This window comes from Chelonoidis abingdonii, chromosome 3 (genome assembly GCF_003597395.2).
Source record: "Chelonoidis abingdonii isolate Lonesome George chromosome 3, CheloAbing_2.0, whole genome shotgun sequence".
In the NCBI taxonomy this organism is placed as follows: Eukaryota; Metazoa; Chordata; order Testudines; family Testudinidae; genus Chelonoidis; species Chelonoidis abingdonii.
In genome coordinates, this window is record NC_133771.1 from 69998970 (window position 1) to 70022750 (window position 23781).

General features: G+C 37.3%; 1 protein-coding gene across 2 annotated transcripts in view; it reads left to right on the forward strand.

Annotated features, from left to right (window-relative positions):
- Positions 1 to 23186, forward strand: part of ZNF292 (zinc finger protein 292) — a 71279-nt gene extending 48093 nt beyond the window's left edge. Inside the window, exons 5-8 of one of the 2 annotated variants that reach the window (XM_032771868.1) lie at positions 4200 to 4402; positions 9003 to 9139; positions 10835 to 10976; positions 15058 to 23186. In XM_032771868.1, coding sequence (XP_032627759.1) covers positions 4200 to 4402; positions 9003 to 9139; positions 10835 to 10976; positions 15058 to 22260 — 7685 coding nt within the window. In that variant the 3' untranslated portion in view covers positions 22261 to 23186. The remainder of the gene's footprint in view (positions 1 to 4199; positions 4403 to 9002; positions 9140 to 10834; positions 10977 to 15057) is intronic. The other variant, XM_075063830.1, reaches the window with a different exon arrangement.
- The last annotated feature ends 595 nt before the right edge of the window (positions 23187 to 23781 follow it).

The window sequence follows — 23781 nt, forward strand, 5'->3', positions numbered from 1 at the left end:
CTTGCCAAATATTTGCAGAAAGCAAATTTCAAAGTCACATATGCAGATATATAAGGAAATAGACGTTTGTGTTTTATCTGGATGTATTTCCTGTGTCCATCTAGTCAGGAAACAGAAATGCCCACATACAACATACTTGACTAATCAAAACAGTTCAAATACTGGATATGAACTAAAAGAAACTACTTATGATCAGTCCACAAAGTTGAGTGCAAAAATATTGATTCAGTAGTTTAATAACAGACCTTCTATTAGGTTGCGCGTACTCAGCAAGCAGTAAAAAGCTAAATTGGCAAAATAAATTACTTATGATTATGAATTATTCACTTGGCTCTGTCACTCCCTCAGCTACCAGTAGCAAGATCTGCGATACTTACTTCTAGGTTGCTCTTTTTTCACCCAGAAAGGATCTGTGTCAGTGCAATGTTCACTCCCCTCATATATCTGTTCTTGGCTTCAGGAGAAGCTATCACTAGAGGAACTCTCTTATACGTGGCATGGGGGGTTATATGTGGCAACGTTTTTCTCCATAGCAGTGGCACAACTTTGATGTCAGGAAGAAGTTATGGGGATCAAGGAAAAATAATGAGAATTGAATCCATTATTTCTGTAAGCAATACTACAGAATTACTTTATTTAAAGGACACTACAGTGCTTTAGTATTTACAGTCTTCTACCATATTTTACAAATGAATAGTGGGGAGGTGACAGCTCAGTGCTTCATCAGAATGCAGCATAGTTAGCTGGGCTACAACAGAAGCTCCAATAGCCTACCAGAAATCTGCTTCTTCACCCTGGCATGAGTGCCTACAAAATTCTCAAGCCCACAGCCTTCATCCTGGACATTGTTAAATTCTGCAGCCTTTTTGACTTCCCAAATGGCTTCTCCATGTCACCTGACTCATACTCTCCAGCTTCATTTGCTCTCATAGGTTTCATACCTTGATTTCTGTTACTAATCCAAGATTTGCCTCGTGGCATTTTTTTAAATCCACAAGTACTGCTGTGGACCCTAGTAAAAGTTCACTTTGGCTCTTGCTGACTTACTACCATCTGCATTAGGTCCAGTGATCTGATCAGCAGGAGGGAGCAATGGGAAGCTGACTCTTGAAGCCTACTGAATAAGGGACTATGGAAAACTCCTAAATTCTGTAAGGTTCCATAGGTTCCCTGGTTCCCAGAACCCCACAGAATTCCCTGGTCCCTCAGTCCCAGTGACCTTGGTATAGTCCACATTAGGCCCAGGGCTTCTGCTCACTTTCCCTTACCCCCCGTGTGAATGCTATAATGTCATGATCTGGACTTCATATGCTAGATTTTGTATGCAGTGGTGTTGTAGCCATGTTGGTCCCAGGATATTAGAGACAGGGTTGGTGAGGTTAATATCTTTTATTGGAGCAACTTCTGTTGGTAACAGAGATGAGCTTTCAAGCTTACTCAGAGCTCTTCTTCAGGTCTGGGTCAGATCCTTCAAGCTTTGGTAGTTTGTGAACCTTAATGAACAGTGGAGAGTAATTATACTTAATATTTTTCAATAAATCAAGATATTGGTAAACTATTTCTCATTCTGCTAAGGTATACTAGTTTTTGTGGACGAAGAGATGAACGTTGAAATTGGGCATTTAGGATTTTTCTAACTTTTCTTGAGGCATTGGTCCTGGGGCAGAGTTAAGGTTGTTATGGTACCTTAGCTAATAACTTCCGTGCATTCATATTTTTTTTTATTTTAACCTCTGAATTGAATACATCTGTGATGTTTGGTTTTTTTGATAACTACTGTGTTCTTAAGATTTCTCCCTTCCACCCCATAAATTACTGACGTGTATTCTCACCTTTAACTCCATCTTTACTGAGTTTTTGTCTTGGAATATACTGATTTAATACAGGTTCAGATCCTGATCACAGAATAAGCAAAATTGAAATGAAATTACTGTATTTGGAAGTGCAAAATAAAGCTTAATATTAAAATTTTAACTGTAGTAATATCAATATCACTTGAGGAGGGTGTAGATATCACATGAGTTAGAAGTGTAGTCTTAAGTCTGAGACCTTCCTATATCTTATTTCAGTGATAACAGAAAATATTCTAATAGTTATGCCTGGTAGACTGGCTGAAACAGTAAACACGGCAATTTAAAGGATTATTGGGGCCTGTAAGTGGAAGAGCAAGGCCAAAAACTTGGCATTAAAATATTAAATGTAGTAATTTTAATATCATATGGATTAGAGGGAAGACTCATGAGTTAGAAGTGTAGTTTTAAGTCCGAGGTCATCTTATATCATATTTCAGAGATAACAGAACATGTTCCAATGTTTATGCAAGGCAGACTAGCTGAAACAGTAAACACGGCAGTTTAAAGGATTATTGGGACCTGTGGGTGAAAAAGCAAGGATAAAAATGAACAAATGCAATTAGTCACTGGGTCATTTGTGGGTTAGGAAGAACATGAATGTCTTTGATAAGATACTTGAAAAATGGACATTGAAGGAGCATTTCTTCTGTTTTAAAAAGGAAATGTCCCACTATAAGATTTATGTTAACTCTTTAAATGTATATAATATATATTCAATTCTACGTTATCATCTACAAGACATAATTCAATGCACTTTGTTTTGATTCTACATAAAGTGAGATTGGCTTCACCCTTAAATGACAAAATTGTATCTATTTAACTAAATTGGTTTTGAAACTAATTTAGTGAAACTGATACAACCCCCTTAGATGGACACACTGTGTATTATAGACTGTGAATTGAAGGGTAGCGTACCTATATTTAATGAAGGCTCTTGGAGGAGATCCAGGGAATTATAAACCAGTAAGGCTTGCTTATTTATTTAGTTAGTTGTATTACTGTAGTGCCTAGGAGCCGTGGCCATGGATCAATATCTGGCAAATTGGTTAAAATTATAATTAAAAAAAAATAACAAAACACATGGAAGATTATGATATGGGAGGGTCTAACCAGCAAGGTTTCTTCAAAGGAAAATAGTGAGTAAAGGAAAATTGGTTGACATAATTTAAACTTCCAAAAGGCCTTGACAAGGTTCCACACGAGGCTACTAAAGAAGTCAAGTGACCATAGAGTGGGAGGCAAATTATTGCAATGGACTAGAAACTGGCTAGGGGAGACAAAGCAAAGAGTAGGATTAAATGGTCAGTATTCATTGTGACAAAAGATTAACAGTGTGATGCCCCAAGGTTCCATACTAGGTCATGTGTTGTTTATTATATTTATTAATGACCTAGAAACTAGGGCGAGTAAGTAGGTAGTAAAATTTGCAGATGATAAAGTACATTTCCCACTTTTACATCTCCTGTAAACCATTCACACTCTATCTCTCCTCTGCCCCTTTTCTCTTCTACTCACACCTTCCACCCACCTTCCCATTTCCCTCTCTTTCTCTCTAATGTCAGAAGACTTTGATAATGTTCCAGAATTTTAGAACAATAGGTAGCTGTCAAGACCATTCCTGTGAAACTGGCGTGTCAAGCTTGAACCCTTCCTATTCTTAAATAACTTGCTGGAGTATGCCTGTAAACTAAAACTGAATGCTTAAAGAACTGCATCTCTGAAATGTGATTTTGTGAAAACATACTATTGCCAAGAACATTTGCACCAAAAAATTACAAGACTGGGGAAAATCTAATTTTGTTTATTTAAGAAGTATATGCATACGATTAATACTACACTTTCCTAATTGTCAACTTCATACTTTAAAATACACATCCCATTTTGGAAATAAAGTAGAATGATTAAAAATTAGAGATGGGTAGAAAATAGGAAATCTAGATTCATCCTTAACTATGAACACTCAACCAACATTTTCATTTCCTTGAGCAAGTCATTAGAGGGTGTTTTAGCAAGATGACTAAGCATGTTATTGGTGGCAGAAATGCTAATAGAAAATGCAATCTTTTAGTTCCAGACACGTATCAGTTTATTAATTTTGAGAAATTCTTTAGCATCTTTGAGAACATTTTAGATTTCCAGCCTGAAATGTAGTGTGACCAGTGGCAGGTTAAATGAACAGTACAAAAGCAAGGTATTAGAAAAAACATTTTTTCCGGTGCTCCCTATCTTTTGTGCCCTTTTACTCTGTTTAAATGTTGTATATGAATATGATTAAATTCCATCTGTTAACTGCATAACACTTCATGAAATATTTATATGTAACATTTTGTCTTGTTTTTCTTTAAGTGAATGAATTTTTAGTGTTTGAAGGCCCCATTTTGCTGGATATGCGAATTAAACATCTAATGAAAGCAAAGCAGTTGACTCAAGCAACTTCCCTGGCAAAGTTGTGCTCTGACCACCCAGAAATCAGCACCAAAGGCAATTTTAAGCAAACCTACCTGGTCTGTCTTTGTTCAGGATCACCAAATGAAAAGCTAATGGAGGAGGTGAGTAAACGTTACTTTTAGTTTGTGATTTTTTTTGTATAGGAACTGCAGTATTTATGATGATGTTGGCTTTCCTATAGAGAAGAAATGCCTTGCTTAAAAACAGAATATAAAACGTATTATGGAATTTGTTGGGTTTGGGGGTTTTTTTTCCGCAAAATTGCTCATTTTAAGGCTCTCTGTAAAACTGTAATTGGAAATCTTTTTTCCTTTTTTTAAATAAAACAAGTCTTACGGCTAGCATACAGATTCAGTTCCGGGCTCTGCCACAGCTTTCCTGTGTGTGAATGCACAAGATACTTGAACTCTCTGTGTTTCAGTTCCCATCTGTAAAATGGGGAAAATAATACTCACTTTCTTCCATCCTTTTTCTTCTTGTCTGTTTTAATTGTAAGCCCTTCAGAGATGAGACCGTTTCTTATTATGTTTCTGTATGCTGCTTAGTACAGTGGGGCTTTGATCTCAGGCCCCTCTGTTTATCAGTTATAAATTATGATAATAAAGAGGCCATGTTCATTTTTGTAATGTGTGACAGGAATATGTACTTTATTAATTAGAATACCTGCAGTTACTTAACTTGTATTTTCCATCCTGCTGGCCAATTTTGGTAATGGTTCTGCAGTTCTGAGTATATATGTATTTTAGTAGTAGTGTTCACTAGGCTTTCACTCACCTTATTGAAGTATCCATTCACAAGTAAAGTCACTTGTGGAACAGTTTTACCTGGTACATAAAAAGATTACAGTAAAATGATTATAGATACATCTGGCCCCTTTTTAAAATATTTTTTTCAATTATCTTTGATTATGTGTCATGTTAGTCTTCTGTTTCAAAATCTTTACAATTGTCTTGCAGCTCTTCACATTTTCTACTAGTCACTTACTATGGGTTTTAAATTCCCTTTTAAAGAAAAAACTTACAAATTTATGGAAAATTCATTATAACAAGAATAAGTTGTAAATCTTCAGAGAAACAATTTATATTATGACTTAGTTACTGTAAATTTCTGTCGGATAAATATTTCATAGTCGTGTTCCTTTAAAACCTTATTCCAAGTTTAACACTGGGTTATTTACAAGTTATCAAAAGTTCTTTCAGTGACCTGTCCTTTATTATAGGCATGGCTGGTGGCACCGCCTATTATTAAGGTTGTCTATCAGACCCTGCTGTCTGTTACTTATATGCCAAAGCTTAACCATTTGGGCTGAATTTTTCTATGCTGGGTGTGTGTCTGAGGCTGACATTTTTTGGAAGATGTTAGCCAAAACTATTGAGCCATTTTCAGGAAAGAGGTTAGAAAAAATATGTTCTGCGTGTGTTTAAAAATTTTGGAAGCCTCTAGTGCCCCCATGTTTTAGAACAAAGACATGAAATTTGGCAGAAGGGTGGCCTGTGTGTCAGGGATTCTTAGATTTTAAGGACATAAAGGACCATTAGATCATCTATCTGACCTCTTTTATAACACAAGTCAGACAGTTTCATCATTACCCATATACTGAACTCCATAAATTGTGTTTGGCTAGAGCATATCTTCCAGAAAGGCATCTAGTCTTGATTTGATGACATCAATAGATGGAGAATCCGCCCCTACTATGTTCTGTTGTTAATCACCCTCATTGTTAAAAAGGTGTGATTTATTTCTAATTAGAATTTGTCAAGCTTCAGCTTCTCACCATTGGTTCTTGTTATGCCTTTCTCAGATAGATTAGAGACTCTTTCTACCTGATATTTTCTCCTCTTAATCAAGTTAGTGACTCAGAGAGTCAGTTCTCCTTGAAACTGAGGAAGCGTGTTATTCTTCAATAATTAGAGTGGAAAAATCAGCAAATATTGATGAGCTTTGTAGCAGTATTTGATACTGATCAGAGAGAAAATAAGGAAAATCTGAGATTTACATAACTTGACTATTTATATAGGAAAAAGACAGTCTGAGGGGGTTTATAGTAATAGTTGGTATGTAGAGAAACAAACAATATTTTGCAGATAATATGTTAAACTATAAAGAGAGAAATGGATCAGAATCAGAGGGGATTGTGTATTGAGATCTGGTAAGTGAGGAAAGAGGGAAAAGGAAAAAAATATGAGGGATGGTACAGTCATTGTTACCTTATTGGAGAAAGAAAAAGTACCAAGATCAGAGGGGATTATATTGCTCTATTACACTAGTTTACAACCTTTTTTCATTTGTGGACTTCTACAAAATTTCGAAGTGAGGTGCAGACCCCTTTAGAAATTCGACCTGTAGTCTGTGGACCCCTACCATAGGAGTCGTAGGCTGAAAACGGACTCAGCAGAATTCAGCTATAAATGTTGAACATGCTATCATAAGCATAATTCCTAATTCTGAACCTTAGAGTCCAAAATGTGGGTGCCTGCATGAAATCTCCAAGCTTAATTACCAGCTTGGATCTGATAGCGCTGCCACCAGCCAAAAATTTCCAGTGTTTGGCTCACTCTGGTCTCCCCAAAACCTTCCCTGGGGGGACCCCAAGACTCAGATGCCCTGAGTCTTACCACAAAGGGAAATAACCCCCCTCCCCTTGTCTTCTCTTTACTTCCTCCCCAGGCTTCCCCTCCGTGGGTTATCCTGGAAGATTACTGATACTTAAACTCCTAATACAAAACAGAGAGGGCAATTTATCTTCCCCCCTCCTTCTTTTCCCCTCCCAGTCTTTCCCTAGGAGACCGTAACCTGGCCACAGGGATTCTACCTAGAGCCTCACTTAGAAAAGAAAAATCCAACAGGTTTTAAGAAGAAAAGCTTATATAAAAAGAAGAAAAGAACAAAAATGCTCTCTGTTATCAAGATAAACAAATACAGTCAATTCTATAAAGAAAAATGAATAAACAGCCTCATCAAAAAGACATCCAATTTAAAACATTCCAGCAACTGCACACAGGTAAATACAAAAAACATAAAAAACTATTGTCTTTTCCTTTAGTACTTACACTTGGAACGAAGATTAGAAGCTTGAAGATAGAACAGATCCCTCTCATAGCAGAGACAGACAAAGACACAGACCCAAACATTCCCTCCCTGAGCTTTAAAAATCTGGTTTCCTGATTGGTCCTCTGGTCAGGGTTTGGTTCCCTTTGTTAACCTTTACAGGTGAAAGAACATTAATCTAGCTATCTGTTTAGACACATGCTCAGCATGCATTGACGCAGGCGTAAGAAAGAGCACTAAACTGGGCTTGTGTGTAACGACAACACTTCCAGAGTTTGACCGTAAGAGCGAGGGGTTCACATACTGTTGATGATCAAGAAAAACAGAATGCCTCTTCTGGATGCAAACTTATTTTCATAATCAACTTTCGTAGACCCCTTAGACTGAGGCCTTGGCCACGGCGCTTTTACCGTGCTGCAACTTTCTCGTTCAGGGGTGTGAAAAAACACACCCCTGAGCGCAGCAAGATACAGCGCTGTAAAGCGCCAGTGTAAACAGTGCCGCAGCGCTGGGAGCGCGGCTCCTAGCACTGTAAGCTAATCCCCATGAGGAGGTGGAGTACGTGCAGCGCTGGGAGAGCTCTCTCCCAGCACTGGCACTGCGACCACACTCACACGTCAACGCGCTGCCGTGGCAGCGCTCCCGCGGCAGCGCTTTGAAGTTTCAAGTGTAGCCAAGCCTGTAGTTGGGTCCACAGACCACAGGTTGAAAACCACTGCCTTGTTAGGTTAGGATATAATCACTGTTCAGTAATAGAGAACCCTGCCTCATTCAGTAAATTTTCCACTCTTAATAAAAGTTACACATTTAATAATATTATTACAAATGATTCTTAAAGCTTGCTTGGGGTTTGGTTTACTTGACAGTAGGCCTTTACTTATCAGTAGGCCCTTGGCCTAATGGTGAACACCAACCATAGTACAGATGGCAGGATGTGTTTCCCATCAAAATCTAGGAGATAAACATTACTAGTCTATAACCCCCAGCTTTAAATAATAAAAATACCAAAAAGAATGTAACACATCTGCTAGGAAAACATTCAATTAATCTACCTTTAGTAAACAGGTTATTTTGCCCCCTTTATCTTTGATTTTGTGGAAGACACAGTGATACTCCTATATTAACCTTCGCATCCTTTCATTATTGAGCAGCAATAACATCACTGATTTTAGTAAGTTGAGTTGGATGGGGAATTTGAGTTAACAGTAAGTAAATCTTTTTGTATAGAAGTCAGGCTGTAATATAAAGTTTATTAAAACTACTCATTAATTATACTGATATGTAAGGAGAGAGAGAGAGAGAGATACACATTACTGTTAGTATGTGTAGTTTTACATATAATATGAATAATGGGCTTTAAGAACTTTGGATGAATTTACTATAGACACATAAACATTAAGTCTTACGATATCTTTCAGATACATGCTTATATCCGTTTTACCTGTGTACAACTTTCCTTTTACTTTTGGCAGATCCAGTATTTTGACATGCATGTTCTGTCCAGAAGCTCTTGAATTGCTTTAAGCAATTAATTGAAAAATAAGATGTTTGAAAATGTTCATTAAATTCCTTATTCCTGGTTTTCCGCAGAGCACCATATTACCACATGCTTGAAAACCATCTAGTCAGTGGTCTTGTATTTTTCCTCTCCAGATCGCAGCAGTAGATTGCAAAGATGCCCTGGAAATGATCTGTAACCTAGAGTCTGATGGAGATGAAAAAAGTGCTCTAATTTTATGTGCAGCGTTTTTATCTCGTCAGCTACAGCAAGGAGAGATGTACTGTGCCTGGTGAGTTAGAATCTCTTTTTGCTTGTTTCTAAGAGTAAAACTGGATCATTTGACACTTCAAAATCTATTGGAAGGAGTAGGGCCTGTCAACTTTTTTGAAAAAACAAAAGAAAAAGCTTAATATAAAATTAATGCTTTTGTAATAACCCATAATAATTACCATCATTACCTTACAATTTTTTGATTGTTTCAAAGGCCATAATGTGGATCAGGCATCAGCAGATGATGTGAGTGCTGAGTCACTTAACTTAACAATAAATTAACTGTATTACGTTGCGGAAACAAATAATTTTACATCTGTTAGGCAGATGGTCAACACTGTAATGAAAACTGTCTCAATTTTAGACAACAATTCTCTTGTCTGGAAGAGCACTTTTCACATAAGTTACCTACTTCTTTTTGCCTGCATTAAAAAATGTGCACGTTTTCATGTGAAATCTTCTTCTAGCAAGATCTCTCCACATTGAAGCCACATGCTAGTTTAGCAGTATTTGGTAGTTAAAACAAGCTTTCACTGGGCATCCAGGGCAACTGGCAGGTCTTGTTGGCAGGCAGCTGACCCACTGGAACTTTAACTTCAGTTTGGTAAAGTTGGTAATTTGCTGGTTTGGTCCCAGTCCTGCTCTGGGATTTGCTAATGCTGATTCCTGTACCTATGTGAAGTATAACTTGAAGATAATGGGACATGGAAGAGCGCAGGGCTTTGCAGTAATGGATCCTGCTGTAGGCTTGGGGCCAATCTTTGCGTATCATTCCACTGGTTATCTAAAACATTTTTGTCATTTACACCTTCAGTTTTGGTGTTTTCTAATTTATTTTGTTATGAAGAAGCAGTCTGGCCTCCATATTTTTACTTGAATAAAAGTATGAGTGTAACAATCTAACTTTATAATGCTAGATTTCAGAGTATATATATAATAAAGAAATAATGTGTACATAAAGTCTATCATTAACATAGAATCATAAATATGTAGGACTGGAAGGGACTGCAAGAGGTCACGTAGTCCATCCACTCATGCTGAGGCAGGATTAGGTATACCTAAACCATCCCTGACAGGTATTCTTCTAACTTGTTCTTAAAAACCTCCTTTGGCAACCTGTTCCACTACTTAACTACTGTTATAGTTAGAAAGTTTTTCCTAATATCTAACCAAAATCTCCCTTGCTGCAGATTAGGCCCATTATTTCTTGTCCGACGTTCAGTAGACATGGAGAACAATTGATCACCTGTTTCTTTATAACAGCCCTTAACATATTTGAAGACTTAACCAGGTTCCCTCTGTCATCTTTTCTCAAGACTCAACATAGGTTAAAAAAACAGGGTTTCTTCATAGTTCAGGTTTTCTAAACTTTTCATCATGTTGGTTGTTCTTCTCTGGACTCTCTCCAGTTTGTCAACATCTTTCTTAAAATGTGGCATCCAAAATTGGACACAGTGTTCCTGCTGAGGCCTCACCGGTGTCAAGTAGAGCAGAACAATTACCTCCTGTGTCTTACTCCTATTAATAAACCCCAGAACAGATGAACCCTGATTTTTTATAAAAGAAAGTATGAATTGTTAGGTATTTTAGAGAGGCAGCATAAATCCTGTTTTCATCCTTCATATTTTTTTTTTAAAGAACTGCAAATTGATCAAATATAGTGGTTGTGTTAGTGCTGCCATTTATTCTGTCTTTTAAAACTCTCTGTTTCCAGGGAATTGACTCTCTTCTGGAGCAAACTGCAGCAAAGGGTAGAGCCTTCTGTACAAGTGTATCTAGAGAGGTGTCGTCAACTTTCGGTGTTAACTAAGACGGTTTATCATATATTCTTCCTGATTAAAGTAATTAATTCAGAGGTAAGGATACTCTGGAAGTTGTATTTTTTCACGGCCTTTTGAATGGAACATCAGATCAGGATTTGAAAATTTTCTGGATGTCAGCTAGCAAGTACATTAAACCTTCAAGCCCTAAGCCTTGCCTGCTTATGCAAGTTGTACCGATTTAAGTAAATCGGTATATAAACTGATGTATTTACATCACTGCATCCCCCTTTTGGTAGACTTTCTTAAATCAGTTTGTCTTTCATAGCCATTTGGTTTAAGTTGATACATTGATTCATCTTAAGTTAATTAATTAAGACACCCTTAAATTGACTTAAGAATTTCCACACAAAGGGTTGCAGTAGCTAAACTGATTTAATTTATTACAACTTTTCACTGTAGACATGAGGGGGAATAGATTTTGCAGCTCAGCAGCGGGGAGACAGGAGAGCTATAGCTGAGGATACACCCTCCTGTAACATGAGTCCTACGCTCCAAATAGCTTGACAGGTTACTTTAGTGAAGAGAGGAATGTAAGGACCTGATACTCTTTATGCTTCAAATATTAATGAAAATAAAATGGGAAAGTAAAAGATTTGAGGGGGGGAATTTGAGACTCTCAACGTTTTTAACAAACTGTAAAAGACAAAAAACAACTTGATTGTTGCTTTATGATTCACCATTAAGGGTATGATTTTGCTTTGAGGAGTTAAGTTACAACTTAACCCTGAAGTATTTTGCTTTTTATGGATTTAGAACTGATTCTGTATCCTAAACTCAATCCGTGTATCTCAGTTAACCTTGTATGTAGGGTCACCCATTGTTCTAAGTCTCCTCTGCATCGTGGTTGTATTATTTAATGTTAATCACTTTGTCTTGTCCTCCCTTGAGTTTTTTGTTCTATAGACTTTGGATCCATAGATAATTGTTTTAAGAGGAAAAACAAGTTGTTTTCAGTTAGTATATCCTGTGGGACTATATTCCTCTTACTACTTCCTTCATTTAAGGTTAATTTACTTTTTAAATTTGGATTGGGTAGAAACAACTGGTTGCATGAAGAGTTGTGGTCCAGACCTTGAGCCATGTGCATTATATGCCTAATATTTTTTCCTAAAAACAGGAAGTCTTCACTGAATGAGCTATGAATCATTCTCCCTGATAGTAGAAATTTAAGACATAGGAATAGGACTGTTTATTCATAAGTACAATCACCTTACTTCTCATTTACACTCTTCAGCAGTTTAGCGGGACCTTAAAGTGAATATAAATGTAACAGAATTATACAAATGTAGGGCTGGAAGAGACCTCGAGAAATCAAGTCCCTGCCCCTGTGCTGAGGAAAGAGTAAGTAAACCTAAACCATCCCTGACAAGTGTTTGTCCAGCCTGTTCTTAAAAACCTCAAATGATGGGGATTCCATAGTGTCTCTTGGAAGCCTGTTCCAGAGCTTAACTAGCCTGATGGTTAGAAAGTTTTTCTAGTAGCTAACCTAAATCTCCCTTGCTGCAAATTAAGCCTATTACTACTTGTCCTACCTTCAGTGGGTATGGAGAACAATTGATCATTGTCCTCTTTATAACAGCCCTTAACATGTTTGAAGACTATTAGGTGTCTTTCTCCCCCACAGTCTTCTTTTTTCAAGACTAAACATGCCTTTTTTTTAAACATTTCCTCATAAGTCAGATTTTCTAAACCTTTTGTCATTTTTGTTGCTCTCCTTTGGACTCTCTCCAGTTAGTCCACATCTTTAGTAAAGTTTGGCACCCAGAACTGGACACAGTACTCCAGCTAAGGCCTCGCCGGTGCCATGATGTGCAGGACAGTTACGTCTTGTATCTTACATATAACACTGCCGTTGATGCACCCTAGAACGATATTAGCCTTTTTTGCAACTACATCATATTGTTGACTCATATTCAATTTTTGATCCACTATAACCTCCAAATTCTTTTCAGCAGTACAACTACCTAGCCAGTTATTCCCCATTTTGTAGTTGTGCATGGGATTTTTCCTTCAAGTGAAGTACTTTGCCCCACGCTATTGAATTTCTTCTTGTTGAATGCAGACCAATTCTTCAATTTGTCAGTTTTGTTTTTAATTCTAATCTTTTCCTCCAAAGTGCTAGCATGCCTTCCTAGGTTGGTGTTATCTACACATTTCCATTCCATTATCCAAGTCATTAATGTAAATATGGAATAGTACCGGACACAAAACTGACGCCTGCGGGGCCCCACTATGTATGCCCTTCCATGTTGCATTCATTCTTAAAGATAATTGCTAATGCTTCCGATTGCTTCAGCTAGTTTCTTAAATTCCCTAGGATGAATTTCATGACTTGAATACCTCTAATTTACCTAAATATTCTGTAACTTGTTCTTTCCCACTTTTGGCTTGCATTCCTTTTCCCTTGTTAGTATTAATTGTGTTGAGAATGTGGTCAACAATAACCTTTTTAGTGAAGATTTGAAGAAAATAGGCATTAAACACCTAAGCCTTCTTGATGTTATCAGTTATTAGCTCTCCTTCCTTGCTAAATAGAAGACCTACACTTTCCTTTGTTTTTCTTTTCCTCATAATATATTTAAAGAACCTCTTATTGCCTTTTCTGTCCCTTGCTTGATGTAACTCACTTTGTTTGTTCGTTTTTTTGTTTTTGTCCCTACATGCTTGTTCTTTTCTTTGGCACTCCTTCATAGCAATTTGTCCATGTTTTGTAGGATTCCTTTTTGATTTAGCAGTCACTAAAGAGATCCTGATGGAGCCACGTTGGCCTCAGACAGTTTTTCCTTTGCATCAAGATAGTTTGCAGTTGTTCCTTTAATATAGTCTCCTTGAGAAACACCCAGCTCTCCTGAACTCCTTTATCCCTTAGATTTTCTTCCCATGGGACCTATGTACCAGTTCTCTTAGTTTAAGTCTGCTATTTTATTTTTGCCATTGTGCTCTCACTCCTTCCTTTCCTTAGAATGATGGTCACTTTCACTCAAATTGCCTTCCACCTTCACAATCAATTTTTCTCTGTTGGTCAGGATCAGATATAAAATGACTGTGCTCCAGTTAAATCCTTCACTTTCAGAAACAAAAAGTTGTCCCTAATACATTGCAATAACTTATTGGAAATGTCGTATTTGCTGTATTACTTTTCCAACAGCTGTCCAGGTAGTTAAAATCCTCCATTACTACTCAGTCTTCTGCTTTGGATATTTGTGGTGTTTGGTCTAGAAATGCCTCATGCACCTACTCTTTCTAATTTGATCGTTTATAGTAGATCCCTACCAGGATGTCAGCCTTAATTTTTACTGTTTTATCTTTACCCAGAGAGTTTCAACTGGTCTGCCGCTCACCTGATTCTTTATCTGCCAACAAGTGTACACATTCTTGATTATATAATGCAGCACCTCTTCCATTTTTATCCTGCCTGTCCTTGAATAAGCTATACCTCTCTATACCAGTGTTCTAGTCATGAGACTTATCCCACCAGGTCTCTGCCTGGGGGTGTAAAGTGGCCTTAGTGTAAATGAGAATCAGGGTGCTGTGTGTACTGCTATAATTAGTGTAACTAGGAAGGTTAGAAGACTTACTGATTACCACACTTACCTTCCACGTCTGTGACCAGAATTCAAGTCCTAAGTTGAAGGTCCTAAGTGAAATGAATCTGGTATCAGAGTCCCTCTCAAAACTATAACATACAATTTGGCATAATTGGTCGGTTTTGTTTGGGAAAGGCCCAGTACTTCATTAGTACAAAGACTGAACTACTGAACACACTCCTGAAATAAGTAATCCTAACAGGGCAATATGAGGGGGAGCCTACTGCATTTTTCACTTGTGTGTGAATTTTAAAAAGGCTGGTGTTTCAGATTCCTTTACCAGCTTGGAGACCAAGTAACCCAAGCGAAGTAGGGTTTTATTTCATTGTGGTGCATAGTTCTACAGTGTGAGCTACTAAGTTCTCATTTTTTTAACTTAATATGTGAATAATAAATGCCTTATTATGATTTGCCTTTACAGTTTCTTGAAATTCAGGATTTAACTCTGAAAATTATCTTGTAATAACAAATGCAGAAACAGTTGAAGTAAATTGACTTTTTAAAATTTGTGTCTTTGTACATTGCAGATTGAAGCTGCTGGACTTGCAACCTGTATTGAACTGTGTGTGAAAGCACTGCGCTTGGAATCCAGTGAAAACACAGATGTCAAGATATCCATTTGCAAGACTATCTCCTGTTTGTTGCCCGATGATTTGGAGGTTAAACGTGCTTGTCAATTAAGTGAATTTCTTCTTGAGCCCACTGTGGATGCATACTATGCTGTTGAAATGCTGTATAATCAGCCTGACCAGAAATATGATGAAGAGAATCTTCCAATACCAAATTCATTACGCTGCGAGCTCTTGCTTGTATTGAAAACTCAGTGGCCTTTTGATCCAGAATTCTGGGACTGGAAAACTCTAAAACGTCAGTGTCTTGCATTGATGGGAGAAGAGGCATCCATTGTATCTTCAATAGATGAGTTGAATGACAGTGAAGTATATGAGAAGGTCGAAGATTGCCAAGAGGAGAATAAAGAAACTTCTCTGAATGGTCTTGCTGGCAATTTTGATGAAGCTACAAGCCTGCTTAAAAGCATAAGAGATGAAAAGCAGAAAAAGAGAGAAATTAAAAAACTGAGAGAGAGGGGATTCATATCAGCTAGGTTTAGGAACTGGCAAGCCTACATGCAGTATTGCGTGTTATGTGACAAAGAATTCCTTGGTCATAGAATAGTTAGGCATGCACAGAAACACTATAAAGATGGAATTTACAGTTGTCCTATATGTGCACACAATTTTAATTCCAAAGAAACCTTTGTTCCTCATGTAACTCTGCATGTTAAGAAGTCCAGCAAAGAGAGACTGGCTGCTATGAAACCACTGAGAAGATTGGGAAGACCTCCTAAAATAGCAACCACCAGTGAGAATCAGAAGGCTGATGCCATATCCAAGCAGGAACAACGACCCATTAAAAAGAATAGTCTTTATTCAGCAGATTTCATAGTGTTCAACGATAACGATGGTTCAGATGATGAAAATGATGACAAAGATAAACCTTATGTACCAGAGATAATACCAGTTCAAAAACCATTGCCTGTTAATGAATTCACATGTCCAGTAACATTTTGTAAAAAAGGTTTTAAATACTTTAAAAATTTGATTGCACATGCAAAAGGGCATAAAGATAATGAAGAAGCAAAACGTTTTCTTGAAATGCAAAGCAAAAAAGTGATTTGCCAGTACTGTAGACGACATTTTGTAAGTGTTACTCACCTCAACGATCACTTACAAATGCACTGTGGCAGCAAGCCCTACATCTGCATACAGATGAAATGTAAGGCAGGTTTTAACAGTTACGCTGAGCTGTTAACTCATAGAAAAGAACATCAAGTCTTTAGAGCAAAGTGTATGTTTCCTAAATGTGGCAGAGTGTTTTCAGAAGCATATTTGCTCTATGATCATGAAGCACAACACTATAATACCTATACCTGCAAATTCACAGGCTGTGGAAAAGTTTACCGTTCTCAGAATGAACTAGAAAAACATGGTGAAGATCATAATAAGCAGCCTGAAAAAGTGCTAGAGATTGAAGGCCAGACTAATCGAACTGATCTCATTCAATCTTCAAAAGCTAATGAAAACCCTGAAGGGATCACTGTAAAAAAGGAATTGATCTCTCCTCTAGACGATAACACAAGTAACTTTACTGAAGCAGAAAGTAACTTGTGGGATCAAGTCAAAGTCAAATCAATTGGGACAGAGAGAGCAAATAAATCAGCCAGTGCACTGAGGCAAGCTGATTCCCTGTCTGTTGATGGTTTGGAGCATTCTGTCACTGGTCTGGTAAAGAAAGGAGCAACAATTAGAATCAGCAATATCAGGATGCCTATTCTTAGCCAGAAGGTCCAGGATAACTTTGTAAGACGAGGAAAATTAGCTTCTGCAGGCAGTAAAATAGATACCAGTAAATCTGTAGTCCAACAGTTGTGTTCAACAGCAGAATATTCTTGCAGTGATTGTCTTCCAGTTTTCCAGGAAAGAAAGGAGGAGGATTGTTTCAGTCAATCCCAGAATATTCAAAACATTTCTGTAAATTCAGACACACCAAAACCAGAAGCTCTTGCATCAAAAAGCCTAGACAGACAAGTAAGTAATATGATGCCCTTCAGCATGCAGAATCAGACAGGTTTTCGAAACAACTTACCCATTTCCAAACTTCAAGACGGTATTAAGAGTGCAACTAATCCGTTTAATTTGCCCCTGAAGACATTAGAGAGTATTATATTTCTTCCATCACAGTCCAGCCTAAGCAGTTCTTTAGTTCCAGCTGTACCACCGGTAGCACCAGTTCAAAAATTTAACTGTCAAGTTGAGGGATGTACTCGAACCTACAACTCCTCACAAAGTATTGGCAAGCATATGAAGGCAGCACACCCTGATCAATATGCTGCTTTTAAAATGCAGCGTAAGAATAAGAAAACCAAAAAACCCAGCAATTTGCAAAATATGCCTAGTGATGGAAAGATTGTGTATTTTTTGCCATCACAAGTAGACAACCCCAATAATGCTGCTTTTACATCACAAAACAAAACCAGTGTAAATTCTGCTTGTGCGAGTCAGTTGCAACATGTCTCAAATACACTTTTCCCAACCCACTTAGAAACTTTATCTAATCCAATGATACCAACAGTGGAAAGTGTCATAAATCCAGTCTGTATTAAAAGTGAACCTGAGAGTGTTTTATGTTCCCAAATGGAAAATCTATCTAGTACGACTTTACCTTCACAATTAGAAGATCTAGCAAAAACAGTTATGCCTTTGAATATTGACAGTGGTTCAGATCCCTTTCTTTCTTTACCTGCCGAAAGCAATTCCATTTCTCTCTTTCCTTCACCAGCAGAGCATGTCCCAAATTCAGTCTTCTCACAGCTGGAAAACAATACAAATCATTTTTCATCACAGCTAGAAGGAAACACTAGTTCTGTATTTCCAAAGGAGGAAAGTATTGATGAACCAATCTTTTCTTCTCGAGCAAATAGTGAAAATAACTTCAGTGAAACCACCTCCCAAGTTCCAGCTTCAGAAAAAGTGAAAAAGGATCGTGGACGGGGTCCAAATGGAAAAGAAAGGAAGCCAAAACATAACAAGCGAGCGAAATGGCCAGCAATAATTAGAGATGGCAAATTTATCTGTAGTAGGTGTTTCAGAGTTTTTACTAATCCCAGATCACTTGGTGGTCACTTGTCTAAACGGTCTGTTTGTAAACCCATTGAGGGATCAGAAATTTCTCCAGAAGCCCTGCAGACTAATGGACAATCATCTCTACTTGCCAGTATGATTCTTTCCTCAAATGTAGGAAACTTGCAGCAACCCCAGGAGTCTACATTCAATCCAGAAGCATGTTTTAAAGATCCGTCATTCTTACAGTTGCTTACAGCTGAAAATCGTTCAGCTGCTTTTTTGCAGACCATGTTTCCACGGGCTAGTGTGGCTAACTTTAATCCAAGTGGGAATGAGGAAGGAAATGAAATTATTAAACAAGCCTTGGAAACTGCAGGCATTCCAAGTACATTTGATAACACTGAAATGCTTCCACATATAGTTACAACTAGCTGTGTCACTGGTACAACTCAAATGAATGCAGCGGTTCTCTCCAATCCAACCGTATCCTCTCTCTTGCAGACAGTCTGCAACCCAAGTACCGTACTTCCAAACCAAAACCGTGCCCTAAACAACAAAATTCCTTCATCGGATGACTGCAACAATTTGCCTGTTTTTGCAACAGATGATTTAATGCTAAAGACTATTGAAAATGGCTTGTGCTCTGGCTCATTTTCTAATTCTGTTGCAGCAGCACAGAATTTTGCAGGTAATAGTTCACGAGTTTCTGTTATAAATAGTCCCAAGAATTCAGGATCAAATACTTTGAATAAGAAGGGGAGCAGTGCGTCAAAGAGAAAGAAAAAAGCAGCTACTCCATTGCTTGCACCTAACGCTTCACAAAAATTAGTAGTAAATGATTTAACAGCAATGGGACTTCTAGCCAAAAGCATTGAAGGGAGTGTGCAAGTACCAACAGATAGTTTTCAGTCAAACTTACTGGCAAACTGTGAGTCTCAGGTGTTGGTGGAAAATCTTACACAAAAACTAAATAATGTTGACAATCAGTTATTCGTGCCCAGTGTCAAAGAAAACTTCAAAACTAATCTTGAGTCTCATGCAGCATTAGCTCCTTTAACAATAAAAACTGAAAATGGTGACTCTCAAATGATGACTCTGAATGCCTGTGCTCAAGGAAATTCTGATTTACAGATTTCAGAGGACAATGTTATTCAAAACTTTGAGAAAACCCTTGAAATAATTAAGACTGCTATGAATTCCCAAATGCTTGAGGTAAAAAATGAAATCCAGGATGCTGTCATTGAGTCAACCAAGAATACACAAGTAAATACTACGAAACTCCCTCCAGCAAACTGTTCACAGAATATTAAGTTACCCAACCATACCCAGTTTGCAGTACGCACTAGAGATGTCATCACTGCAAAGAGTAACTCTTCTCAACCTGAAACTTCTCAAAAGGATGATGTTCAAGTGTTGGAGATTTTAGAGGGTTTGCAGAAACTGAGATTAGAAAATGATACATCCAGTCAGGTGTCTGATAGTGTGTCTCAGTGTCCTCCAACGGATACTCTAGCACCGCTTACTGCTGTTGCTGTTGTATCAACTGAGAATACATCCGTGGCCCAGCCATCTTCAGAGACCAGTAATATTCAATTTAGTGACAAAGTCCACAAGCCTTTCGTCTGCCAGGACCAAGGCTGTGATTATAGTGCTATGACAAAGGATGCATTATTTAAACACTATGGCAAGGTACATCAGTACACTGCAGAAATGATACTGGAAATCAAGAAGCATCAATTGAAATATGCCCCATTTAAATGTGTTGTAACTACCTGTCCAAAAACATTCACAAGAAATTCAAATCTCCGAGCACACTGTCAGCTGGTGCATCACTTCACAACGGAGGAAATGGTAAAATTAAAAATAAAAAGACCTTATGGAAGACGATCTCATAATGAAGCTATAAACATAACCCAACGGCCTATTGAAATAAAAAATCTGCAGACTCTAATAATGAAAAGTAAAAACGAACCTCGATTGGTTAAAGGACTTGAAGTAAAGAAGGAGGCTGTCGTACAACCTGTGAAAATCCCAGAAAAGCTAATCCCAGAAAAAAAAAATCCTGAAAAACTGGAAAAACCTCCACAGGTGCTTACTGTTCCTCCAGAGCCACATAATGCAGCGTCTTTCAGTAATACACAGATACAACCAAAAGTACGCAAAGTTAGGAGGCATCGGAAGGAGAAAGAAGAAAGAAAACGCAGGAAACCAGTAACCAAATCTCTTGAGTTTCCTACTAGATATAGTCCTTACAGACCATACCGATGTGTCCATCAAGGCTGTTTTGCAGCTTTTACAATACAGCAAAACCTGATTCTTCATTACCAGGCCGTTCACAAATCAGATTTGCCTGCCTTCTCTGTGGAGGTTGAAGAAGAAAGTGAGCCAAGTAAAGAAGAATGTGATGAAATTGAAACCAAACAGACTGTGAAAGAATTCAGGTGTGAAGTGAGTGACTGCTCGAGAATATTTCAGGAGGTTACTAGTCTGATACAGCATTATATGAAGCTTCATGAGATGACTCCTGAGGAAATCGGAAGCATGAAATCAGCCCTGGATGTTGGAAGATTTCCATGTGATCAGTCTCAGTGTAAATCTTCATTTACAGCCTATTTTAACTATATTCTACATCTTGAAACAGACCATGGAATTAAGATAAGGCCAAACAAAGTAGAAGAAGATGGCATATACAAGTGTGATTGTGAGGGCTGTGATCGTATGTACGCAACTAGATCAAACCTTCTAAGACACATTTTTAATAAACATAATGATAGGCATAAAGATCACTTAATAAGGCCCAGGCGATTAACACCAGGTCAGGAAAATATTTCCAGCAAGGCAAACCAAGAGAAGCCAATAAAGTCTAAACATAGAGGACTGAAACACAATAGGTCAGGAAAGGAAGGAAACAGATTGTCAAAGACCAAACGAAAGAAAAATGTTAACTTGGAAAGCAAGAATACAAAAGGTGGGCTGATTCAAGAAAACAAGGCTTATTCCCTGAAACGTGGAAAACATGTGTATTCGATAAAGGCTATGAATGATGCCTTATCTGAATGTACAAGCAGGTTTGTAACACAGTATCCTTGTATGATAAAAGGATGTTCCTCAGTTGTTACAAGTGAGAGTAATATAATTAGACATTATAAATGTCATAAGTTATCTAAGGCATTTACTTCACAACACAGAAATCTTCTTATTGTCTCAAAAAAACACTCTGTCTCTCAAGTAAAGGAAGCATCCTCTGAACAAGAGGAAGCTAATAAAAAAAGTGATGTGAAAGAGTCTGATCCATGTTTGCCAGAGAGCAATGATGACTTGAGTACCTCTGCATTACCACAGAGTGAAATTGAAAAAGGTGAGAAAGATGAAGTGGATGAACTGACAGAACTCTTCATTACTAAACTGATTAATGAGGATTGCACGTGTGCTGAAAATCCAGCTAAGACCTCTTCCAGTGTAAATAGTAACTTTCAGGAAACTGTCTCCTGCCACTCAGAAAAGCAAAAATCAAATAATTTAAAGAGAGCAAATAAAGAAAAAAACCTCTCTCAGAATAAAAAGAGAAGACTTGAGAAACCTGAAGAAGTACTGGCAGTTGAATTAAGTAGTATGCGTAGGGAGGAAGAAACTGCTGTTGCTATTCAGACGGCTGAAGAGCAACCCACAACTTTCGATTGGAGTTCATTTAAGCCTATGGGATTTGAAGTATCGTTTCTCAAGTTCCTTGAAGAGTCTGCTGTGAAGCAAAAGAAAAATGCTGAGAGAGACTACCATAGCAGTGGAACCAAAAAAGGGTCTCATTCAAACTCAAAAAAATCCAGTGAAAAGACCTCATTGGCAAGTAGTAACATTACATGGTCCTGTACTGAAAGCGAAACCCTTGTACAGTTTGCCAACCCATCACAACTTCAGTGTAGTGATAAAGTAAAAATAGTTTTAGACAAGACTCTTAAAGACTGCACTGAGCTTGTGTTGAAGCAACTTCAGGAAATGAAACCTACTGTCAGTCTGAAAAAACTTGAAGGACATTGGGAGGATGATCCAGCGGCTACAGTTGCAAAAGAAATTCTTGTGGGTAATGAGGAAGGGGAATCACATTACTGATAACTGTGTTTTAAACATGACCTGTAATACATTTTTATTTTGAATAGGAAGCCATCAAGCATGCTAGTAATTGTGAAGCTTTTTTATTTTGTTGAAGTGATTTAAGCTAGCAGAAACATGACATTAGTCATGTAAATTTCTTATTTGTTTTTATCCCTATGGGACTTGAGGAACAGAATCATTGCTTCAGTTTTGTAAATAGTTGATCAGAACTTCAACTTTCTATCAAATTGTCCTTTCCATTAACTAAATCTTTGTGAATTGTCTGTGATTGGTATCTTTCACCAGGTCACTTCTCATGTATAACAGTACTCTTTATTTGTAGATACATTTTTTGTATATATTTATTATTGTAAATCATTTGCTGCCACCAGCAGTCTGTAAGTCTAAACTATTAAATGACACATTTATATTCGGAATTTTAATTTGTAACTAAGCGATCAAGTTTTTAAAATTGTCCTTTAATTGTTTTAAATTAAGAACTTTTTGAACTAAACCTAGATAAGTCTGCCATATCCAGTTTATTTTGCTTAAAGCATTTATTTACAGGAAAGAAGCTGGATAGGATCACATTTCATATGTTCAACACATACTGACAGTTCTCATTTTTTGTAAATTTTAACATCCAGTATCTTTGGATGGTATTCATATGTAGTTAAGTCATAAATTTAAATAGTTTTCCTATAACTACATTTTTCATTGCTTTTAATTGGGTACAAAGCTATTATGATTCCATAATACAATGGAAATGTGAATAAAAATAGTTTGCTACATTGAAGATTTTAAACAGCATTTGGTATTGAAGAACCTATTGTGAATGTGATAGAAAATTAGTAGTGTGGAGCAGTATATATATTTGAGGTGGTGATTTGTGAAGTAGCCCAGTATTGCCTTAAATAAAATCACATTTCATTTCTTGTTTTATACATGTGATCTTATGAAGGTTATTTTTGTTTCTGTAACTTAAATTGATGTATAGTTTAATTTTTTTTGTTTAAAAAAATGCTACTTCGGAAACAGTGGGATCTGAGGGAGGGTTTTTTGTTTGTTTGTTTTTTATGATGGCTTTTTAAACATGTTTATTTTGACCATACCAAAGTGGTATCTATCTATAAATATGAGTCTTCATGCCATGACATTTAAAACTGAATAAATGGAGCACTTTCTAAAAAAGAAAGGTAGATATTGTGAACTCGGAGACAAAATATCTGTACTCTACAGGTGGCATAAGTTCCTTCTGCACTCACCTTTCCTCTTGCTGACTGGTTTTGGCAACGGTTTTGCCTACTCTGTATTTCCACACTGGAGTGAGTGTTGGAAGCAGTGCCACTTGTCCTAACTGGGATTTGTGAGATCTCTTTATGCTGCTAACTGCAGTGACAAGGATATAATTTGTTTAGTAATCCAAACCGTAAATACATTAGTGGGAGCTCTCATTATCCAAGAAAATTTAAAATGTTTTAAAACAATACATAAGATTATCCTTAATTTACAGTGAACCAGTCAGCTATATTGTTTGGC